Source organism: Pagrus pagrus (genome assembly GCF_965226575.1).
Source record: "Pagrus pagrus genome assembly, chromosome: 3".
NCBI lineage: Eukaryota > Metazoa > Chordata > Actinopteri > Spariformes > Sparidae > Pagrus > Pagrus pagrus.
This window is the reverse complement of record NC_140187.1, coordinates 23,424,263-23,449,525: the sequence shown is the minus strand read 5'-3', so window position 1 is coordinate 23,449,525 and position 25,263 is coordinate 23,424,263. Positions and strand designations below refer to the sequence as shown.

At 44.0% G+C, this 25,263-nt stretch overlaps 1 protein-coding gene across 4 annotated transcripts in view; it reads right to left on the bottom strand.

The window, feature by feature from the left end:
• plxna1b (plexin A1b) overlaps window positions 1–25,263 on the bottom strand; it is a 188,399-nt gene that overhangs the window by 14,141 nt on the left and 148,995 nt on the right. For 2 of the 4 annotated variants that reach the window (XM_084348545.1, XM_084348547.1), the window contains exons 13-22: window positions 23,193–23,344; window positions 20,129–20,252; window positions 19,891–20,027; window positions 15,801–15,968; window positions 12,820–12,913; window positions 11,539–11,775; window positions 9,501–9,644; window positions 8,186–8,420; window positions 4,755–4,903; window positions 2,762–3,018 (exon numbers count right to left, since the gene is read on the bottom strand). In XM_084348545.1, coding sequence (XP_084204671.1) covers window positions 2,762–3,018; window positions 4,755–4,903; window positions 8,186–8,420; window positions 9,501–9,644; window positions 11,539–11,775; window positions 12,820–12,913; window positions 15,801–15,968; window positions 19,891–20,027; window positions 20,129–20,252; window positions 23,193–23,344 — 1,697 coding nt within the window. The remainder of the gene's footprint in view (window positions 1–2,761; window positions 3,019–4,754; window positions 4,904–8,185; window positions 8,421–9,500; window positions 9,645–11,538; window positions 11,776–12,819; window positions 12,914–15,800; window positions 15,969–19,890; window positions 20,028–20,128; window positions 20,253–23,192; window positions 23,345–25,263) is intronic. The other 2 variants (XM_084348546.1, XM_084348548.1) reach the window with 1 other exon arrangement.

Here is a 25,263-nt window from a genome sequence, read left to right as displayed (position 1 = left end):
GGGTGAGGGTGAGAGGGAAATATTAGAAGGAGAAAATTAGAGAGCGACAGTGAACGAAGAAGCACGTAAATGCCTGCTAAAAGCACTGGGAGGTTTGGGAGTCGTCCCAAAACATGAGGATCTGTGGGCATAAACCAACACTTTCACCACCACGGGGGGAAGAGGCATTTAAGACACACTCGCACATCAAAGAGAACACACGGCGTTATCAATCGTCGCGCGGTGAGCCTTCAAACACCCGAGCCCTTTCCCCGGCTCTCCTTCGCTCCCCCCCACCCTCGCATGCAAACAAATTAACTTGGCAAAACAAACCCCTCCATTTCTTTCATTGTTTAACCCCCCCACACACAAACCCTCCTCATGTTTTTTACCCCCTCCAAGCAAACCCACTCGTCTTCATTAAAAATACAGCAATTAGTATAATTCGCTAACTTCTCTCGTTAATCACAAACCTGCCGTGTAATGAGGGGGACCTCCGCACGTGCACGCTCTCGAGTAGACACACGTGAACAAGCGGCGAATGAAAACAATTAAAAGGCATTGTAATTATGGACTTATTGTGTCTAATTTGTTAAACAGCTGAAAGGGAGACCGGCAGTAAGTGTATGTGTGTGTGTGGAGGGGGGGAAGCCAAAAAGAGATTATTTCTCCTTCTCCGTCATCATCCTCAGATTTCCACCATCCTTCCTTTTCACATTAGAGAGAAACAGGAAGACTGTGTAATTATCCATTCCTCGTTTTCTCTTAGATGAATGGGGGTGCATTAAAGATAACTGGAGTCCTCTGCTGGGTTACTGGGTTGTCTAACTGGGCCACATTCCCAAACTTCTAATGAGTCTTTTTGTCGTTTGCGAGGCACAAGGTGCAGGGAACATTCTGTTGAGAAATGACAGCGCAAGAAGATATTTTCTTGTCAACTTTACGCAGAAATTCGCTGCTTTTTTCCTGACAATTGAGGAATAGTAAGGGAATAAAGGGAAAACACAGGAAACTAGGCCAATGTACTAGTGAAACCAGTTAAGGCCTGTAGCGGGAACGAGACGTGAACTCCTACGCTTCCGCAAGCCTCCCCGTTTGACTGTTTGTTTGATGTATGCGGAGCAGCTTTTTTTTTTTCCATGGCTGTCAGCAAAATATAGCGGATGAAAGATGAGGCAACGGGGAACAGAGGGATGGAGGGCGATGGAGGCGAATACACCTGGACAGAACACGCTCTCGGGCATGTCAGGACATGATAGTGGGCGACTCTTAACAACATCTCATTCAGGGGAGCGACGTCCCTGCACCCAATCGTTCCAAAGTTTTTAAACGTGTGCTACAAGAGAAGGGGGTTGATGCAGCTTTTCCTGGCTGCACGCAATAAGTCTGAGCCTATTATGTACAAATCAAACCAAATGCACCCAATGCAAGAGCTTTATTTTACCATAGGGGATGAAAATCCACACGGGAGCAGACTATTAAGTCTCCCTCCTGTGTTTTTCCTTGTATATGTAAAAAAATAAAAGAAGTCTATCTATTGCAGGAAAAAGACCAAAACAGGATGAACCATGTGTAATAATTGCCGAGCTTATTAACGCCAGCTCCCGAGGCTAGTGTAGTTAGCAGGGACAGCGTATTGTGACCGTACGCCCCAAGAGGGGATTGGAAAAGGCTTCACACAGGCACACTGGCTGAGAGTCATTTATTTGATTAGATTTTTAATTAAATATCTCTCAGAGGAGAAGGAGGAGAGAGGAAAAAAAACATAACTTTTTTATCATTTAATGTCTAATTCCAATTTATTTGGAGACAGGCCATTTCTCTAATTGTGTCTTCCCTTAAATACGTGTATCTTCCCCTGCCCGGCTGTCTGCAGCAGCTCATTTTCCTTCTCTTTTCTCTCCTCTCTCACCATATTGCACCTTTCTACTGTCCTTCTCTCTCTCTCTCCCTGCATATGTTTCTCCTTCCATCAATTTGCCTCCAGCCCAGGTCTCCCTCCAGACATTTTGCCCTCTCTTTCTGTCAATCACCATTTCCCTCCCTCCCTCTGCTCCATCCACCTTTCTCTCACTGCCTCTTTCACCTCATATTCCTTCCCCTCCTCTGTTGCTCATCTTCCCCCTTTTCACCTTCTCTCTCCATCCCTCACACCCCACCTTGTAAATCCTCCTCTCTTCCCTCTACATCCCTCGTACTTTTCCCCTCTCTACCTTCCTCACTGTGTGTGTGTGAGAGGAGAGAGTGGGGGTCTGTCTGACTGCAGCTCCGTTGGGAGTGTGTGTGTGCTCAGGGGTGTAATCCTCTCTGACAGGGACAGGGTTGAGAGATAGAGACGAGGTAACGTCACATAGGCCTCTAAAAGCTACAGTCCCTGTCCACTGCCTCCGTAACTTCAGCTGCATGAGGAATAAACAAAATCTCACAGAGCATCATCCTCTATTTTCTATAATTTTCTGTTCTCTTGCTATTTTTGCACCATGATAAGTATAAGCATATGCTCAATTTTGCATTACCACTGCCATGACAACAGGAGGGTAAGAGAAAAAGGGAGCAAAACTTTTTTTTGTTTTTGTTTTTGTTTTTCTTCTTTAAAGGCTAAAAGGTCAAGGTGCCCACACTTGGAGGGTGCCTCTTCTCAAGGACGCCCTAAAGCAGCGAGACGTCTGATAAACAAAGGACGTAACCTCAAACTTGAACCCTCAGTGGGGAAACCACCCGGGCACGTGTGACATGTTTTTGTGCAGAGTTTCAACCCCTCTCCCCCTCACTGTTTTCATACCTCCTGAGCAGCAGCTTCGGGTGGTTCTTGCTCTCCAGGTTTTTGTCGATGAGGTCAGACAGGAGTTGTTTGAGGACGCCCGTGGCGTACTCCATCTCCCCCTGCAGCGCCGTCATGATGAGGGAGGCCACATTGCCCCGGTCTCGCATGGAGAACGACCGCTGCGCCTCCAAGGTGCGGATGAAGGTCAGCAGGAAGTGCTTTTTGGTTAACAGTTGTCCAAACAACGTCAGGGCCTTCTCCACATTAGCAGGAACCTGGAGGGGAGGGGACGGAGGTGATGATGGGGAAGAGTGTGAGAAGAGGAGGACAGGGATGGCGGAAAAGTAGCCATCGAAAGGATATGGAGTAAGGAGAAAATGAAAGGGGGGAAAGGTTGGACGGAGGGAATGAAAGAAAACAGGAAATTGGGTGGAAGAGAAGAGGAGAAAAGGGAAGAAAAGAATGAGAAAAAGGAAAAGGAAGAAAAGAGGGCAGAATATGGGAAGTAGGGGAAATGGTTGAGATCAGGATGAGGAGAAGGATGTGGGGAGAAGAATTGGTTGTGAGTTTATAGTTGAGAATGGGTTCATGAGTATGTGTGGAAATAAGGAATATCAAATGAAGGATACATTGAGCCACATGTGCACATACACAGATACATTCACAATATATTTATGTACATAATATATCATACAGGAAAAATCGGCTTCCAGATGCATCCATGAACACAGCTTTCAAGTTTTGCACTCGTTTACCGCCTATTATTGTCCAAATGTTCAGCTTCCGTTTCCCAGTCCCCTCTCTCTCTCTTAACCTCCCTCCATCCCTCACTGCACGCCCCCTTATCGCTGATTCTCTTCCCCTCTCAAAGCAACCGGCAGGCCACCTCCCCCCTCTGAGGGGAGAGGAACGGAGGTTTGAAGTGAGAATGTGAGCTTCATGCTGTAATAAGAAATTGATCTGCCTGCTAGCGCACTACTGTGGCCTGTGATTGCCTGGGCCATACAAATGAAAATCCAATGTCGCGCTACACTATCCCTTCGGAATAAAGGTGATAGCGCGGGCAGATACTGGATGTATTGAAGCCGCCGTCCACGCTGCCGCTGCCAACTTACATGCGTGTCAGCAGAGCGCAAGTGTGCATTACTATGTGATGTCATGTGTGCGAGTCTAATGCATACGGAGAAATGATGGAGGTGCGTGTGCATGCTGCGTTACAGCGTCCGCACAGCCGAGGTTCACCGGAGTGATAGAGTGTTCCCTCTGGAGAAAGGAGCAGCCGTGGAGGGGAGAGTGTTTTATTGAATGTGTGAACATTGCTTTTTCAGGAGACTCAAACAGGCTTGGTCAGGTAGAGGCAATCTATCACTCGTACCAAGACTTAGTGGAGCTCCGACATCGCTCACTCCCCAAAAAAGAGCCTTCTCTTCGCTGTATTACATCAAACTGGAGCTAGCCCTGAGAGATACTTCCACACAAGGTATTTTTTCTTACTAGTTTAAGCTTGAAACATCTCTAACTGAGAAGCTGTTGAGGATGAAAGATGGTTGGTGGACATATTAAGATAGACATTCTTATCTTACTTCTTTGAAACTTCCGGTTTATATTTTCTTAACTCTTCTAGAGGATTTCTGTCACAGAAGCTGTGTTTTTAATAGTTTTGGTCTATAGTTTAAATATCTCAAAGCTTAAATGTAGCCTTCCAAACCCTAAACTGATCAAAGCCTTGTACAGATAGAACTTTAAAAGTCATAACCCTTTTGAAAGTTGTAGAAATTGGTTTGAAAAGAAATAAAACATCAAAACCGCGGTAAAAAAACCTTTCCTTTAAACAATCAAAAAACATTCAGTAGATGAATTTGGTTCTTTTTTCTTCTTTCATGCTTAAAAATTTTTGTCTTCAAACAGCCCAATTCTAACACACACCCACACACACACCCACACAGAACAACTTTCATTCATTCATTTGGTGTGTTTGTGTGTGTGTTTGTGTGGAGCGCTCTCTACTGACCCGTACCTCCATCTCCTTGAGCACAGGATGGTCCTCAATCCCAGGGAAGAGGACCCTCATGGCGTAGGTACGGTAGTCCAGGAAGGGGATTCCTGCTCCGTCCAGCTCCTGAGTGAGTTCGTGGATGTCTGTCTGCAGCTCGGCAAAGGCTGGGCAAAGGACGAGAGAGTGGTTACAAATGAAATTTAATGCTCAAATCTTAAGGTGCAGATGAGGTATTTTCTTGGGAAATAGATATGTTTAGAAGGAACACTATTGCAGTAAGGGGCAGTAAAGTCAATAAAGATCTTTCTCTTCTGATTAAAATCCCCCCAAAACCACAAAGTGCACCTTTAAAGGAAACACAAAACAGAAGAAAAAAAAAGCTGGAGAATGCAAATAACCGAACCTAAAACACCTGCATTTTCAGAAACAGGATGTTTTCGAGCAGAGACACAGGTGGACTTGAGGTAAAGATGGAGGCGTGTGGAGGAGTAGCACTGAAAAGCACCATTGTGCGATCGCTCTGTGCTCAGAGCGGACAGAAAGATGGAGGTAGGAAGGAGAGGGAGGATGGAGGAAAGTGTTGTGGTACTTGGTGGCTGGAGGGGAGTTCAGGATGGAATCACACACAGGAACATGAGCCTGCTGTGAGTACACACACATTACACGCTGCCACCACATATACACACACACTCACTTTTTCGTGTTTTGCCCCACAGCCGAACACATAACCTAGTGCCCAGATGATTTATGTGAGTGCATGTGTCAATGTTTTTACACATTTTCCATTCCCGGCGACTGTGTGTTCTGACCCCATTCTGTATACTCCAATGGCTTCACAGTTTCACATCTAGAGGGAACAAATGGGATCAAATCCATTCTCTCCCTCACATCCCATACAAAAGTGCATATAGCTAATGCTGAACAGCCCTGATTCTATTGTATAAATGTAAAACTCCCTTAAGGAGAAAATCTAAAGCTATAAAGTGCCATTAACTCGACAGTGTGTGAGTGTGTGTGCCCTACAGCGTCATCCAAAATACAGCAACACATGGATACACAACCCAAACAAACCACTAACCAAAGCCCAGACTAACAGATGGCTTGTGTCACCCTATCCCTCTCTTCCTATCTCTCTATTCCTCCCTCTTTCTTCTCTTCGAGTGACATCTCAGAGGTCACCTCTTTCTCCCCTATGGTTGCCTGTCCTGAGCCACGTCCCTCCATCTTTCTGCTTTTTCCCTTCGTGCCATCCATCTCTCTCTGCATCTCTAATCAGTCTCTTTTACCCTTCCCCGCCCAGTCTCTTCTCTAAATTTCTTTTCTTTCATCTATCTTTAAAGTCAATAGTTTTGCTCGGCTGCTACATTTCTGTTAGCCTGGAGAAGAAAAAGTGGTTCACTCCACCTTCATACTATCCATCCCTAATTCGTCTCCTTCTACTTCCCCCCACATGTTCTAATAACTTCTTTCTTCTCCCACTATCCTCACATCAAACTTCCTTCTCTCTCCCTCTCTCTAGTGCTCCCTGCTTCCCTTTCTCTCATAATCTTCCCATCCATCTCTTCTTCGGTGTCCACCCCCCCCCCCTCCCTTTCTCCTCTCACAAGTCGTCCGCCTTATTTATCTCCCTCGCTCCGTCCCTCTCCCTCCATCCATCCTGTTGTCGTCTTCCAGACAGTGGTGACAGCGGGGGACAGACAGGGTCAGGACACCTGCACTCACCACCACACATCCCCAGCCAATCATTGTTTGACCCGCTGTGTGAGTTTTTGTTTCTGTGTCTGTGTGTGTGTGTGACTGCAGTTAGTTGGAAAAGAGCAGGACATGAAGACTTAAAGTGTCAGGGGAGTGGTGTGAAAAAACACACACAGTCATCCCCTGAGCAGCTCGGTTAACAACAGTTAGCCGTGTCAACCTCATATGAGCTTGTCACCATTTCTGTAGCCTTTGTTTGTTTTTGTTTTTCATGGATGTGGCCGGGAAAACAACAAGCTATGGAGGAAGATGATGCTGCCATTTTTAAATCATGCCGACAGAGCTCTGATTGGTGGAAACAGCTATCAGTGAGCATGACACCAGAATGATATTATTTGCTGAACATAATGGAGATAAGGGACTCAAATCAGAAGTCTGGAACCAGGCTACATTGACCAGACGAGGACGAGATGCATCATGGCTTGTCCCATACCAGGGGTGTCAGGATATCTTGGCACTTGTTGCATTAATTATTACATTAATTATGGTTAGTGGATCGTCACTAGAACTGCCTCTCACAAGACACAGGATATCCTGCATAAACCCTGCATTTTTAAATCCCCAAGCTACCCATCTATAGCAACCATCAGCGATACTATACCTTCAAAATCCTTGGTTACAAGAGTGGCAGAGCTCCTTTAAGTTGGTGTGTGTATTGTGTAGTTGAGCGAGAGAGAGAGAGAGAGAGCTGCATTAAGTGACTGCAAGTTGTAAATTTATCGGTAAATGTACAGTAAGTGTAGGTTACAGTTTGTTAGTGAATAAAGGCTGCAGCTGTTCAAGACGGAAAAGTCAAGGGTGGTCGTTGCTGCTATGATGATCAGCTCAGAATCCAGCCGATGTTTAAGGGGTAGTACCTGCAGTGGGAACATTTAGAGAAAGGTACCTGGTACAAAAGGGAAGTAGGGTCGAGTCATGTCGAGTCGGAATTGAGGCTTTATAGTTATATACTAGGTTTTCTAAAGTAGTGCAACAAGTGATCTCTAAAACAAATGTATGCTGATGCTCATGGTTATCAGTATTCTCCTTCTCTTTCACCCCATCTGCTTCTCTCTCTCTTGCCAGACAAACCAGTAACAGCATCAGTAGGCTCTCACTGGATCCATGCTGTCTCCTGCCAAATTAATATATGCTAATGTACGGGTGTGTAAGTCTCTCTGCTCTATATCTCCCCTCTGCTGCAGTTGTTGCCAAACCCCTCCTTCCTTACTATCCCTCACTTTTCCCACCTCTGTGCCCCGGATCTATCTAACCTCCATCTCTGCCTCCCTCGCTCAGTGTGGATGGTAGTGAGGCCAGCCAGGCAGCTCTCTCATGGGGTGGAGAGCCAACATCTGGTGGCTGGCTCAGATCAAAGTACTCCTCTGGAAACCCACCAACACCCACGCACACATGCGCACATACACAAACACACACCGCTGCCACCTAACAGCATGGGGACAGTTGGCAGTGAGAGGGAGGGAGAAATAGAGAGCGAAGGAGAAAGCAGAGAGAGAAATGGATAGGACTACTGAATGGGAGTTGTGCAGCTTTTGAAGTAAGCTGCAGCGAGGGAGAGATTTACAGGAAGGTATTTGGGGACATGGGAGTTGTTTGGGGAGAAAGATGAAGACAAGGAAGTAGGGAGAAAGAAACCAGGAGAAAACACCTGAGAGCAACTTCTCTAATGACCACATTTTATCCAAACTCACCTTCTTTGCACTCAAGGGCCACCCTGGACTCCAGGTTGTCCATCTGCAGCTGCAGCCGTTTCAGGGTGCGGTCGGCATCTCGCGACTTCCTCTTATAAGCAATCAGCACCACGATGATGACCAGCAGGAGCAGGCCGCCACCTCCTCCGATACCAATGATGGCGGGCAGTGTGAGCAGGCTGTCTGAGTAGATCTGCAAGGTCCCTGGTGAGTATTCAAAGCCACCAACACGCACCTAGGGCACAAACAGTAACGTTACGCTTTTTTGTTTGTTTAGCAGGCGGATGGGAGACACTGTGTGCTATACTTGACATGGAAACATTACTTTCTGAATTTAAAATGTGGATGAATTTAAAATTCATCCATATGATGACATTTTTTTAGGCCTACGCCTGGCAACAAACCCCTATAAATCCTGCATAATGATTTAATTATGAAAAAAACTATGCCAGGTGCATATGGATTGTGGACTTTGGATTTATAATGGCAATGTAAGCTGCAAGCTGGGTTCAGAAAAGTGCAGGTCAAAACTCCCCACAACCTTGTATCTGGGTTGGGGGATGTCTATGTGCTGGGGCTGTCTTTGGAACCAGTTAAACACATACATTTATACACAGTCAACACACCCACATGACTTTCAACCATATCACATCAAAACAGTTCACACGTGAATAGAAAAACAAACGTTGGGATGTTTTTTCCTCTCGTCCTGTTATTTTTTTCTTTTATTCCATCCTTAACTGGCTGACGTCGAAACACCAAATGGAGGAAGGTAAAAATAGACACAGACCTCTCACGCCCACTTGCCATTTTTTGGTCTCTATTGAATATCAATACTGTTCAAATCCCAAGGAGGATGCCAGCCAAACAAAACCAATCAAAAGCCTCTAAGACATAAATACAGTCCCAAACACCGCCAATGGTATAAGAGACTGTGTGTGTGTGTGTTTGAGAGCATGTGGCTATATGAATGGGGAGGAGAAATCTGGAGTAATTGAAGAGATTTAGGTCTGATGGATGGGGAGGAAAGAAGGAGATGAATGAATGAAAAGGCAGGAAGTGGATGGGAATGAATAGCACATCGGAAACAGGCTGTAAAGAAGAAAACGGGCTGAGAGGCTGAAAGAAATGTGGAAGCCAGATGCTCCAGAGGTGGAAAAAGAAAAAAGAAAAAAAGTGATGATGAAATAACAGGTACTTTAGATGAAGACGAAGATGATGCTCATTGTCAGGTTTGTATGGATGGTATCAAGTTAACGTAATGACATAATAAGAAAACACTCAGCAAACAGTAATTTAGACAAGTTTCACTTACGGTGACTTTGTGTTCTCCGGTCAGGTTGGGCCATTCACACAGCAGCTGGCTCTCAGACAGGGTGAGAACGCAGGGCGTCTCCCCGATCAGCACCGTGTAGTTCAGCTTAGCGTTCCCTGGGGCTGAAGGAATGAGGTTGCGGCCCTGGAAACAGATGCACACATGTTTTAGTTACTTACATGAGGTCTACATCTCAGGCAGTCTACATACATAGGATAATAATCAGAGAGTATAAACACAGAGGGATTTAATCTAACAGTGATCAACTTATTTCTGATTGGCTGGCAGGTATCCGTCAACGATGTGTAAGGTACTTTAAAGTGCAGGTAATACTGAAAGATAATACCTCTCATAGAAACTGACCAAATCATGAGTTAATCTGACTATAGACAACATGCAAACAAGTAAAAGTGCAACACGTCTGAGGAAAACTTACCATAATACCTGTCAAATTCAAAACACTGCAAAGAACATAAACATGAGAATCTGTTCTAATTTCCCAGCCTAATTACCAAATCTATGACTTTGCTCTTCAGTTAAAATTTACTATATTTAGACAATCAGTGATTAGATTATTTAAATCCAGACCAGGTGGCGAAGGACTGCCACAGGTGAAGATGCCGTCAAAGGACTGTGAAATGTGTGGGTTGCATAAAGGTGTTGGCAAGTACAATAAAAATATTCTCCGGGAATCCACCTTCTCCTCTCCTCCGCTGCCTCTACCTACCCCTCCTCGTCCTAACCCACGACGCTTTGCAGAATGAGAGAAATTAATTGCTGGAAAATCTCGATGAATGTCTATTTTCTCTGCAATTATTTAATAGGATGTGTTTCTGTGCTGCTTATTTCTGCAGTTCTTTACCCGGAGCGCGGCGGGGCAATCAGAGCTTTTCATTATAGAATCATATTTAAAGTTACAGGGGTAAGAGGCGTGATTCTTCTTCATTTCTAAAAACTCCGCCCAGATTGGCCGAGAGAAAAAAGACCTTCGTTTTCCATGAAATTGCACGATAATTTCCTCTCTCGCTCCTGCGGCTTTGACGTTCAAGGGGAGAGGTGAAATGACAAAAGGCAGCGTGGGTGGGTGGGTGGGGCAAAGCCTTTAGAAACGCGTTCTGGATTCAGATGCGTGCTGCCTCTCTATGGCTTAGAGTAAACATGGCTGTGAAGTCTTTCTTCAGAAGTTATCTGATAGAAATCTGAGCAGGTGGCATCGCAACGCATGGGTCCACTTTATAAACATTACTTTCCTTTGCACCTGATTTTAAAGGGGGGCGTTTTAGAAGCTTCCTTAAAGGTCTCCAAACCCCACTGGAGACAGCAGGCGGAGATAGAACATCTTTCAAGGTTGAGGCACATCTGAAAGACTGCTGCGTTGAAAGAAGAACTCTCAAAGGAAGAGGAAGGAGGGAGTTAAGTGTCTGTACAGGAATGTTTGGAGCAAATCATTTCAAATGGCTGTCAGTGTCTTATCAGCTGAGTTGGATGCTGACTGGGAGGTCGCAGCAGAGTTTTCTAAAATAACCATTTGTAAGATTGAGCTTTTCACATAGCTGACAATACTCAACATTACTGGACTGCTGCTATCTGCTATTACAGCTCTTCTAGTGTGAGTGCTAGCACTCAGCCAACCTTCATTTCTCCTTATGTCCTGGTGTGCTTTAAAACGTTTCTTCCACATCTTTACTGAATTAAAAGCTTTGATGCAAAACCAACTCAACCTCCATCCTGACATTGTTCACTTATAATAAAGGACCCTTTTTTCCCCACACATGAATGGTTTATTATGTGAAAGAGGGCAGGCAGCAGAAACAAAATGAGAAAGGTGATGCAAGAAGGGAGAAAGGAGAGAAAACAAGACTCAAATATGATTGAGAGGACACAAAGAGAGGAGAACAGATCACATGAGAAGGGAAGCTAAATACAAAAAAAAAAGTCAAAAGAAGTTGTACAACAGAAAGGAGGTGATGGATGTAAAGCAAAGGCAGGTAGAGACGAGGCCAAAACAGATCAATGCTAAGAGAACAAGGCAATTTACCTTGAGTATGAGTGGTGAGCTGGGCTTCAGCTCCAGCATGCCCGAGGGGCTCAGAGGTTCGAACACGGGGTCCGGGTGGTAGCTGAAAGTCTCGTTTACAACCAGCACAGAGCGCACGTCGTCCATGACGAAGCCAATCTCATCAGGACTGCTGCCTGCCTCCGAGAAGACTTTGTCAGAACCGGCCACAGAGGGCGCCAGACACACCATCACAGTGTTGTTGACAACCGTGCAGTTCTAGAGAAGGAAGATACACAGAGTGAAGAAGAGGGACAGGAGTGAGGCAAAAGAAAAAGGAAGGAGGGAAGGAGAACAGGGGAGAAAATATGATAAACAGTTAAATTGAGAAGAATGAGGTACTTTAATTTCCCATCTTATAATATGTATCTCTTCCTTGTTTAGTCCTTGTTTGCATTTTTGGATTTTCATATTCTTACCCAAACAATCACATGTGACTAATCAACAACATATACAAACTGCTGGAACAGGGTTATGTGATTCAAGTGATTAAAATGTCTCGGTAATGACATAATGAGGAGGAGGATGGCTTAATAACATCAGTGTTGTAATCGGTGTTGATATCATCTGGAAATCCCCCTGTGGGGTTCGACACTTGAATCAGACAGCGAAGAACAAATGAGGCTGTAATGACACACGGAGAAACAGGAGAGGTCAGCCAGTGGCTGTTAACGATAACACAGCACGGCTGAGGAGACCTTTGCATAGTTTCACAGCATGTTATAGTCTTACATTATGTTCTGTATGTCACATACTAACACAGACAGAGGATGTAGAATCACACACATGCAGAACAAAACTGTGTTTATAGGTCAATAGAAATGTTAACCAAGCAAAAATAAAAAATGACTGCAGAGAAGGGGACAAAAGGAAAAAGAAGGGATATTTTTACTTTCAGCTGAGAGCGGGAGAAAGGTTAGCTGAGCCCCGTGGTGCTAGGTGAAGAGAGGGGGATTTGCAGGAGCCGCTTTATTGCTGGTTGACATTTCAAAGGTTAAACTGCTAAAAGGAAATTCAACATCAAAAACAAACAGAAAATGGGCCCTTGGCTGGTTGACCGACGGGTCAGGTATGTGCGTCTGTGTCCCAGGAGTGTGTGTGTGTATCGTCTGAAAATCAGTTTTTTCCACAGAGAGAGGGGGAGAGGAGAGACACCTGTGTGTCTATATTGGTCTCACTCCGTCTCACTTGCCAACTCAAGTCACTGCTTTTCTTGTTTTGTCAATAAAAACTGTGTGCAGGTGTCTGGATCAAACCACTTACATTTTCTGACTGAGCAGCTCCATACTTGGCTCTCATTTTGGGCTCCTTGATGGTGGCCAGATTGGTCCCAGTAATGGTCAACATGGTTCCTCCACTACAAAAGAAAGAGATAACAAGACTTATTGTAGAGAAAATCAGGACAAACACAATTATACAATGGTACCGGGGAGATAAAGACAATTCTATGTGCCCTTGTGTGTCACATATTCATATATCTCCTCTGCTGTACTTTTCTTTCATTCAGGGTCTAAGAGCATACACTATTCAGCAGGCCTATCAGTACAGATAAATGTTAATAAATCTGTTCTCTGTGGGAGCCAAGAGGGCCCTCCAGTTGGCGATTTACCATTAACGCTCGCTCGCTGCTGTAGCCTTTCGCCTGCTTATTCATGGAAGCCCATTTTCAGGTAATGATAGCAACGGTAAAGCCCTTGTATGAATGTTAAAAGCTTCTTTAAACCGATATGGAGGCTGGAGGGAAGAATAAGCGAATATATGTAGCACTACTGGTGAGAGCCGAAGCTTTTGGCCTCTCCTCAGCACCTCTCCAAAGCCAGGGAGATATTTTCAGGGTGTATTAAAGTTGCACTGCAGTATTTTTTTCCAGCATGAGGCACACTCAGCGACTGCACGGCTGTCAGTGATCCGACATGCTCTGTAACCTTTACACCTGTGACCTATTCAGGTCTGTGTGACGCTCACCAGTGGAGACACAGGTAATATGGGTGAGAGTCCTATTCCCCCACGCTGACTTCTCGACAGCCTCTGCTGGCCTGGCTGAACTTTATCTGATGTGAGCTGTTCTGACAGGAGCTAAATAAGTTAGCATACAACCTAAAAACTGGAGTGAGCAAAGGCGAGGCTTGAAGCCTCGTGCGACAGTGAGTCATCACTGGCACCGATGACCAAAAATAAAACATTACACAAATGATACACTGGCTGGTATTTTGCTCAGTTTCATACAGGCGATGAAACACCAAAAAGAACAAATGTAATTACTGTTCAAGTGTTGTAGTGTGCCTGAGAAGAAATGTATTCTCTTCTTGGTATTTTCTCTCAGTTGTGGTGGAATGAAAACATCCTGAAATGTAGATATACATTGACACAGGCTTCATAAGACATAACATCCACATCCAGGAAGTGGGCTGTGTTTTGCTGAGGCCAGATGGAGATAAAGGTGAGGCCAGACCGAGACCCTGAAGAGATGATGAAGAGCAAGCTGGATGAGGGCGAAGAGGGCATAGGGCTTTTGAGAGGCTTAAAGGAGGGCGACAGATGCTTCAAATGGTGAACAGAGTGGTATGTGACAATGGAGTAGTTTAGAAGATCTACATAAACTTTCTTCTTTGTTAATGGAATATCAAAACGTAGAGCTGCAAACAAACTCAATGTGGCAACACGCCACAGGAGTAGTTCTGGACGATAAGAATGTTTTCCACACATACAGTGTAAACTACAGGGTGCACTGTATTACACTGTGTAAACAAGGTGGACTGTCAAACAATCTGTCTGTGTATTTAGCCCGAGAACCTCTTCCTGAAGAGAGGTGTCTAAGTCGTGTCAGATTTGTGTTTTGGACATGGGAGGCTGTTTGCAATGGCCCAGGCAAAAGGGTCATCAAAGGTGAAGCGGCAAAAAAATAGCTTGTTAAATAAAGTGTGATTGGCCAGGAGAACCATGCACCTCCCTCCTCTGGGAGCGCTGAGTAAAACGCCAAACACAAGGCGAGTGCCGGGGTTTTTCCCCCCCGAGGCTACAGCCAACACTTTCATTCCTATTTCCCCTCGCCTGCCCTCAACCTTTCATTCATCTCGTTCCAAATGAGGCTTCTCATCTGCTCACAACTCTTTGGCATGACGAGAGACTCTGTCTCCCTGCAGAGTTTTAAATGCGGCCCCCAATTTTCACCTCGACCCCCTGCCATGATGGAGAAGTGGATTGTTAGTGTCTGAACAGACAAAGTGTCTGCTGGAATAATCTAATGTGTCCTGAGAGAGTTTTTTGTTCGGTTATTTGAATACCAGCTTTTATCTGAGAACTTTACATAAATGCAAAGGAAAAACATGCTGTAGAAAACTCAGGAAATAAGTATGACATGTTCCTGGAACTATACTTTTGAAGTAAATGAGACCGTCGACAGTGTGTGTGTGTGTGTGTGTGTGTGTGTGTGTGTGTGTGTGTGTGTGTGTGTGCGTGCGCTGGCTTCATGTTTGAGATGAGGAGCAGAGGAGTTTCTAGGTCATGCTAGTGAGCCCATTAGCACTTGGAAGCTCCAAGCTTCTTTTTTTTCCCTCCACAACACAGCTTGTGTTTGCACAGGAAATCTTCCTGTGGCTATGTCTCATTTCAATAAGTCAAGTAATATTTAAAGATACATCTCGGCTGCAGCTCATCAACTAGCAGTGCACTGCTTCAGGAGCCTCCTTCGCTGCTGTTCCTGCTCTCAAAGATTTACTTTTGAAATATAAAGATAAACAGAATAAATAATATGCCTTTGAAAAGCAAGACGAGCATGAAAATGGAGAGGAATGTTTAGTTAGTTTTTTTCTTTGAGACAGAGCCGGGGAGTATGCTGGCAGAATAACACATTTATCACCTTTTACATAGAGTTCATATTTCAGTTAAGTTGGCTATGCTGCCTGAAAAAAGGCATTAATGTATGTAACCACCACCAGGGATTAATAATGTATCAATGCATTTGTATCTGCGCTACAGATGTACATCAAGCAGAATTGTAGATCAAAAAATGTGTTGATGTAAAGTATAGTTAATGAAATAATCATATGACATGCTGATGTAGCATACAATAGTGGCTGATGGAGTTATCAATATGGTGCAAGACTTAAAAAATGCACCAATCTATGCCAATATTAAGCCAATGAGCTTCTACACAACACAGAAAATCCTCCACATTCATAAAAAAGGTTCATCTTTGCAGCACCCAGAATAGCTGAGAGAAAGGCAGAGATTTGTGCCCTCACCTGGCGATACTCCAGTCGGGCTCGATCTTCAGGATGGTGGGATCGTCTGTGTAGTTGAACTTGACCTCTGGGTTCCTCAGCTCAGCAGCGTTGATGTCTACCATGACTGGGGTGGTGCCTGGGGTTTGTCCCGCTGGGGTCACGCACACTATTTCCTTGTTGCTCCGCCTGGAAGAGCAGGAGATGACGGAAAGACAGGAGAGAAAGATTAAGAGAGATGTTACGTACAAATGCCGCTGATGGGCTCTCACACGGTAGACCTGCACCTGAAGGTCTTGAGAGAGATTTGGAGTATTTGGGAGCTGACTCTCTGACAGGCTATGAGATAGACACGGAGAATAAAAACTGAAGTGAGTGCACAGGAAAAAAATCCTACTTCATCCCTTAAATAACTAATAAATTATTTATCAGATGCGACAAAATAGCAGGCACGCACACACACACACAAACTCACACACACACAAACTCTCACACATAATGGTGACAGAGTCGCCCATCCACAAGGCCAACATCTTTCAGTCTGTCCGACTGTGGTTTCATCAGCCCGAATCATAGAGTGCTGTACTTCAAAGCCCTGACTCTCTCTCTCTGTCTGTCTTTCTCTCCGTGTCTGTCTCTCCTTCCCTCCTGCGCTTTCTCTGGCTGACAGATCTGAAGTGGCAGATCAGGCTGGTCGTCTCTCTGTGTGATGTAACTCCCTCCCTAGCAGACAGGCAGCCAGCTGTGACCTGCTGGGAAACTTTGTGCTGCTGCCAGAAACTTTGTGCTCCACTCCAGTGGCTCATTGAACCGTCCCCTCCCTGTGTGTGTGTGTGTGTGTGGGGGATACTGTTGGCCGAGCTGAGGGAGGATGACCACCTGTGAGCAAGATGCGTGTGTGCGCACCTACATGAATGTACAGTACGTGTATAATCAGTGCGTGGAGCAGGTGCGCTTTTACTGTGTGCAGTTCGGTGAATTTGCATATAAATACAGCGCGCAGGTAGGAGATTAACATTGTGTAAGTATGTGTTTTGTGTCACCCGTCGTCTGCTAACATCCTACAGTGTGCAAACGGGTGTGTGCGCATTTGTGCAGGTATGATGGCAGGTGGCACAGTGGGAAATTCTGAGTCGAACAAGCTGATCCGCACACAAATCCTCCTGTTATCTGTTGTGGAAGTGGAATCCACCGAAAGACAGGAGATGATGGAGAAGACGAAAGAGTGAAAGCCTATTCTGGCTGCTAGATCCCTTCAGCTTGCAGTGGGTTGGGAGTAGGGGTGGATGGTATACTGGTTTCATCCACATCATCTGTGTCATGTTCTGCAATACCATCATTACTGTGATAAATGTTTTAGTTTTTAACATGCAGGTAGAGGGCTACACATATACATACAATACTGGAGTAACACCCAGTATTCTGTTGTTGGCTGCAAGAACCAACGCAACATCCAAGGAAGTAAAGACACAACACTACAACTGGAACACTATATTATGTGTGCTTACCATTTTACTTTGGATTGTTTTCTCAGTGAGAGCAGGATTCAGCAGTGTTCGTTGAAAACTGAAGCTCAAGGAAGGATCGTATAACTTGGAACTTGTGAGATATTTATGTTGCTTCACTGTTTATTTTTGCAGATTAGCCTGTCTAACATGTTCTCAGCATGTTCCACAGCTAATGTGGCTAGTGGAGGTGCACATGCTGGAGCACAGGTAGACTCTTGATTTTAAAAAAAATGCTGCCAAAGTACCCTCATGGATGCCACTGTAGTAGATAAAACATGATCAAGGTGCCCTCTAGGGTGGCCTTCCAGTTCACTATAAATGTATCACGACTTTCTGCGGCAGCGTGCTGGAGCAATGTCGGAGTACTAAATATTAAGGGACAGATAAGAAAAAAAAAGAAATTAAAAATAAGAAACTTCTCAATGCAACACAAGCTGAGCTGGCTGTGTTGTCAGAGAAACCTCCTTCTGCTCAAAGGATCCTCGTCTATGAGTGTCTGTTGCTGCTGTATGTAAATGTATTTGACAGACAACCCCCCGTGGCACACTGACTATTGTACTTATAATATACTTTGAGTTTCCTGCCAAATAAATGCTGTTGAGATGCCTAATCCTACCCCTCGTCTAACTCTGAGAATGAATCACATTACATTAACTAATTAACCTACATTATGGGGCATACTCCGCCTCCCAAAATACATGTTGCTATACCTCATTTTCAAGCCTATTTTGAGCCAATAAACGCATATATTTTTCCCCCCATCATTTCTTTTCTTTCTATACGTTGCCTTACATTGCCAAGAGAGTGAAAAGAGATTCATGTTTTCAGCGGAGCATTTGTTTAGTGTCTGTAATACTGTGATATATTGTCACTGCAAAAAACAAATAAATAAAAAAAAACTGAAAAAAGAGAGAGAAAAAATACAGTGATATCAATTTTAGGTCATAACGCATCACCCCTAGTTGGCGAAAGAAAAGGACAAATGGGGGAATCGTCTTTGTCAGACACATCCTTGCTGTCTCCCAAGAGACAATTTCTCAGACTGAGATGGGAATGAAGAGGGGATGACGATAGAAAAAAAAGAAGGATATATAGAAAACTAGTTTTCCACATTCCACTAGTGCTGCGTTTCCATGGCAACCATTTTCACAACACCGTCGCATTCGAGGGCGCCTGTGGTGCCGCGTACGTATTTCTGACAAGGTTGCGGCCACACAAAAGAAAGCCAAGAGGGGATACAGAAAAAAAGAAAAGAGAGGGAAAGAAAAGGGTGTTGTGGAAGGAGATAAGAGGATGAGTGACTTGGGGTAAATAGGCTTTGATTAAAGCGGAGGGCCCGCTGAATACAAAGACACATTAAAGAGATGGACTCAACCAGTTCATTACTTTGGCCATAAAGGTTATTGCTGCTCAGTGAATGAAAGGCCAAGACTATTATGTTCACCTTTCTGCAGATGTGCTACAGAGCTTTAAATTGGCCTTTACTTTTCTTTTGATATGATATAAAAAGGACTTGATAGGTGCAAGCTCATTAGTTTAACCTGTCACTTGTTGCCTGAGAGAAAGAGGCACTATCATAAAAACACCAGTGTTATAGAGAATCTGCTTATGAAAGACAAACAAGAAAAGCTCTGAATGGAAAACTGTATAAGAGGAGTGTAAATATTTGCCTGGAAATTCCTTTCAGCAAATAGGTGCTTGTTTTAGTTAACTGACAATCTTTTCTGTGAGGTTTCTTTTCACTGCCATCTGCCAGACACCATACATGAGTGGATTTAGTCCAGAGCTCAGTTTGCTGTCACTTTGCCAGGAAGGGACTCAAAGAAACAATAGAGTTCTTGGCTGGAGGAATTAGAGTCATATCAAATTGGATCTTTGTCTCCTCTTCTTGAAATCCTGGCGCAATCTCTCACAGAGTGAGTGACAACGAGAAGATAACGGTGGTAGATTATTATAAAAACTAAAACAAAAAGGAGAAAAAAAAACAACACGTATTTCAAACATGAGCTCAAAGCAAGAAAAAAATGTTGGGTTACCAATTACCAGCAACACCATATCATTCCTTCCAAATTATAGTCATACCTCTGACAAAATATGGGCCATGCACTTAAGTCATTCACAGCATAACTGAACAATGATATCAGCTTCCCTCGAGAAAGGCTACACTGTGATTCTCACAATTGCTGTGAATTACAGTACTGCAGGTCATCCTCTTTCCGGCTGTTTTTTTCAGACCCGTGAAAAGGCGATAACTATTGTAATTAAACAGTGAAGAGCAGGGAAGATGGCAATAGTAAAAGAATGGAGGGGAGTGGCCAGGATGCATTATGAGATGTAATTGTCTACAGAAGAGCGTAAGCCAAAGAAACTTCAGAGTCACAGTGACAAGAGCTAAAAAAACACATTTGATTTACCTCTTGGAAGAGAAGAGCATCCTATGATCATTGATTATTCAAAAAGTAGGACTTTAACTATCACAAAACATCACTACTGCAATCAAATATCAAATATATTACAGAGGAAAAAAAAAATTGCATACTAATACCTGCAATTTTACTGATCATTTCAATAAATGTTTTTAGATTTCAGGTTGTTTCACTCACCTTTCAAAGCGGCAGGGGTGCAGTCCTATCTTCACAGCCACGGCGCTGCCTGCATTGAGATGACTGCCTTCAATGGTGATCCTTGTTCCTCCAGACAGCGGCCCAGTGGTGGGATGGACACGGGTAAAGTATGGGGACTAATGAGGGACACGGGCAGAGGACAGGCGGCTCAATCATGGCTGCTGGGTGCATTAAAAACATCCAAAAAGTTTTGTCTTAGAGATTCACACACACTTACCACAAAGGTAAAGGCCTTGGTGGAGATGGCTTTGTAGTCCTGGTGAATGCAGTCCCTAACACACACTTCTACCTGAGCCTCCTGCACCCTGTAACCTGTGGCGTCATTCAGCCGACACACGATCCTGAAAAAGGGGAAACAAAGCGGTGGAGAGATGAGTTCTGTTGCCGCTGCTACCAAAATTAAATGTGTATCTTGGTTGATCATAGGCCAAGTGAAACTAAGACAGAATTGATGAAAGCGCAACAGTTTTCTCCAAATTCCAATAGTTTCTGTAGCCTTACTCATAAAAATAGCAAAAAGCAGACCAAATGTTCTATTAGTGGAAACCTGCAGTGCTCGAACAGGGTGTGTGCATCTGCACTAACGCATACTGTAGAAGCATAAGCTTCGCACTTGGCCTTGGGTGCTGGCCGGCCAAATGAAAATCCACTGGAGAAATGATTGAGTGAGGGGAGGAGTGGCAGCGTAGCCCACGGGGGAAGAAACGTGCGCACACACTCACTTCATGTTTCACCCACTGGAGACACACTTGACTGTTAATTAGCCAGAGCGGGCGGATGAGACGGAGAGAGAGGGCGCGAGTGCAGAGGAGAGAGAGGGAGAGAGGGTTAAAGCGAGAGAGGCTGATTAATTGAACGAGCTCATATCCTACACATCTCCCTCAGCTTCCCTCCCCGAGATGAGTTATTAACTCTCCTGTTTCCGTCCTCCCTGCAGGTGGCGACGGCAACTGCAGCTCTGTTGCGACAATGAATCTCACATTCCGACGCTTCTGGTTTCTATTGTTTTTATTTCCCCTGTCATTTATTCCCAGGCCGAACACGACGACAGGGCTGCGATTACAATGCGGGACAGCTCTTAGTAAGGAGCTGCGGCTTGACTCGCATCATTACTGTGCAGATGACAGGTGGCTACATTGAGCTGCTATTATGTAGTTAGAAAGACTGAGACGACAGCTTTATAAAATTAACCTCCATCAATCAAATTATTGAGGTGAAATGTGATGGTTAAAAATTAAACATATGCCAAATTGTTACATGAAAACTAATAATAAGGCAGTAAAAAAGGGATACCAGGTTGTGTTTTTCCTCACTACTGCCAATAATTTACTTCTCAATGTGGAATCAAATCCATCTGGTTAATATTTAATGCCTGAGGTGAATGACGAGCCTGCTAATACAGAAAGAAGCAGAAGGTGCAGCTTTTTCTTGCAATTCTGTTTCACAATAACAGGGATTATGTGCAGGCTGTATGAAACGCTGGCAGAGAGAAAAAGAAAGCCAGAGCTTGAACAATGTGTCTACATTTTGCCCAACAGTTAGTGCACCTCCTTCTTTTCCCCTCTCTCTCCTCCAACAGCTGACCTTTGACCCGCACTGTCTATCCCTGAACCCCGGCCCGTCTCCTGTGCTACAGCTCTGATGGGGTCACGGGAATGACGAGAGCAACCGGGCCACTAATGGCACCGTATGGCTAACATCACTTTTAATTAGCATGACAGCCTCACTGCCAGCCGCGCCCTCCTCCTCCTCTTCCTGCGGGTGCTATGGCAACAGGCCAATGCAGTGCTACAGGGCTGACAGGGTTAAACGTCGACACCTTGGTGGTTTTGGATGTGATCGACAAAATGAACATGAGGTAAGGACAAAGTTAACACGGAGTCATTTAACACGACTCTACAGCTTTACAGTGCAATATAAAACTGGTTTGTTCTCTGTGAATTCAACAATATATGAGGTTATAAATGATAAATCAAGCCTGACATGTCACTGCCGTATTTTCTAAACCCATTTTGGGGATACCTGTCATCGCATGGTGAGAGCTGCACAACATTCTGTTGTTCTGACTGTCAAATCATCAAAGTCACATTTCTTCTTTTCCTTCTAAGTGAGGGGGCAGACAGAAAACGAAATCTGCTGGGACTGTTGCTGCAAAACTCAGCAAATGGAGCATTAGTGTACAGATGACAGCTACATAGTTAGAAATAGAATATTGAGGACACCTCCAGCTGTGATGAGCGTCCCCAACATTTCCTTGTCCTAAATTGTATCTTGTCTGCTTCTGGATAAATTCAATGTAAAACACAAATGGTGTGTGACTCATATGGTGGTTTCACTGATGGCCCCCGATCTTTCTGGGGAGTTTGACTGAAATCTAATTAATGATTCCCATGATATTACTTACATGAGCACTAAAGACTTCTATTGAAATGAGGCGACCTGTTTAGAGCGACAACAAAGAGTTCAGTCATGTCCAATAGACTGAACAAAGAACTCAAGAGAGAACTCGGAGCGATGATTGTTTACTGCCGTTGCACAAGTGAAGCTTTTCTCAGAACATGTTATAATATAATATACTAGTTCCACCCGCCGGGATGTATAATTTCCCAGAAAGTAGAAAACATAACTACATCAGAGGGAGAGGTCACATGATGTGTACAAGCCGCTTTAAACTTTTCTCTCGGAACGGTCATTAGTTATTTTTTAGTTTGGCCTTGATTGGTTTTGTTTGAAAGAGGAAAGTTGTGTTTTATTGGAGTGTAACAGTTCTCTAAATCCACAGTTCATATCATATTTGTTATTTTGGTTTTGGGGTTTTTCTGTACTTTATCAAATCAACTACCGTGATGGAATGGCAGTAACAGTTAAGAACAATTTGAAGGTAGATTAACTACTTACATTTTTCTTGAAATAAATTCACAATGTAAACAGAAATAAATGAATTAACAACCAACACTTCTCTTAAGACTAGTCTACATCTTAAGTGCAGCAAAAAGTCAGATGTAAATCAACAGCGACAGCAATTACAACATTACGAGCAGACCCTAAATGCACCATGTAGAGTAGGGTCAGTCAACAGATGTAGGCAGCTGTTTACAAGTTGTCCAGTCCTCTTTGAGGACAGGAATTACAGTAAACTGTGATATAATAGAGTTTTCTCAATGTGCGATCCTCGAGACTGAGGATGTTTGGATGGTGGCTCGGTCTCGGTTTCAGAATTGTTACACCCCTGGAAACAGTGGTCTGAGAGTTGCAGTGCAGGTGGGACAGTGTCAACGTACTGCTCAGCGCTGATGTATTGGTCCTCCTGAGGGTTGCAGGCCACCTTGCCAATGCGGACTCCATTCTGGATGTCTTTGAACTGCAGACCCAAGTTCTCACCCGTGATGGTGAGCATGGTTCCTCCCTGCCTTGGGCCTGTCTCTGGAGACAACTGGTGGGAAGAACAAATTAGAGGGGACATATGTTAGCCAGAACATGAAATTGATTTTCACCAAGCAGTACATCATAAAACACATATTTCATGTCAGCATGAATGACAGTTTACTTAAGTCATTGTGGTCATGTCCCGTTCTGAGTGGATCAGATACTTGCTACCTCATTATCAAGATGAAAAATGACCACAGATCCATTAACTCCGCCTCAACTCAGTCAAACATTCACAAGCTGCCAACTCACACAGTTAACCTGGACCCACCCATCAGGCCCTCGCTTACATCTCTCATTTAACCTTGTGACGATTAATCTACTGAACACAATTACTGCGCATGGCGACCTCTGCTCCCTTTCTTTCCCCTGGAGGTCTGCGAAAGGTGTGCGGAGGTGCTAATGGCTACCGGAGGCTAGCCCAGTCGCTAATCACGGTCCCATTCATCCAGCCTGCGACGCAGACAATGGCCCCTTTGGTAATCAGTCATTGCTAGTATAATTAGGGCTAAAGCTAATTGGATTAGAACCTGGCGGGGGGAGGGTGGGGTCATTTGCCGCAGCGGGATGGGAGGAGGGTGAAGGGGATGAGACGTTGGTGGGTGGGTGTCATGGAGTGAGGTCACACCTTGACCTAGCTTGCCATAAAAGGTAGGATGAAATGAATATTCCGTGATTAAGCTCCCATTATTGTACTCAGGCAGACATTTCCCCCGTAGGTGTGACGCTTCCAGTTTTGTGCAAATACAGTAAGAGTTGATAGCTAGCCCTCACATAATAGTCCATACAGACATGGACAAACACATGCACATTTTGCCAAAAACCACATATGTATTTTAAAACAGTTGGTGAACCAATGATTTGAATATGTTTGCACTGTTCTAAAGCAAGCAACACCTCTGCGAACACCAGAAAGTTGAAAAGCAAAATTTGTGAGGTCTTGTGAAACAGGTGCCAGCTTGGTGACGTGGTTGCTAATTGGACAAAAATGAAACAATCGAACAAAGAGCAGCAAACCATGTGCCAAAGCTATGTTGGCTGCTCCATTTTGGACTCTCTGGATCTCTTTGTTTCATCAAAGGTCAGTGCTGTCAAGACCGCTTGCAATTGGATAACGATTTGATTCATGCGTCACATTTGGTCAAAGTTGAACTTTGGGCCAAAGCACCATGTAAATTCACTTTGCAAAATCTATTGACAGCAAGTGAAATGCATTGATTTTGTGTTGAAAGCTCTGCTGATATTAACAATGTTGTGACTGGACCTTTAGAGTAAAAAAAAAAAAAAAGCCATTTTCAATTTCAAAAATAGATGAGAAAACCCTGTGAGTGTGTAACAAATTTCAAAAGGGGTTAAGAGTACACTGGTGTTGAAACTTGTAAAAGGAATCGTTTGAAATTTTAGGAAATACATTTATTAATTTCCTTGCTGCTAGTTTGATGAGAATTTTGACACCACTCTCATGTCTGTCTGGTAAATAATGAAGCTCCCGTTAGCAGCTGGACTTAGCTCAGCACAAAGATTAGAACCAACTTGCTTGGTCCTGTCCAAAGGTAGCAAGATCTACCTACCAGAAATTCAAAGCTTACTAATTCACGTCATATCTTGTTTCTTTAATATGAACAAAAAACAAAAGGTAATACATTAAATTTGAGGTCTGAAATTCTGTTTTGGCTAGCTGGTTCCAGTTTTTGCGCTAAGCTAAACTAACCAATTAACCAGTAGTACTAGTCTTATCTACCTCTAAGCAGGAAAATAAATACGTGTTTTTCTAAAAATATCAAACTATTCCTCTAAGTGCATCTACTGTCTCACATATAAATTAGATCCACTCTCTCAACCTACTCCCTTTGACTCCATTTCTCCACCTGGTACCTGTCAATGATCCCCCAGTCTAACATCATTATAGAAAAGGTGGCAGGCTAG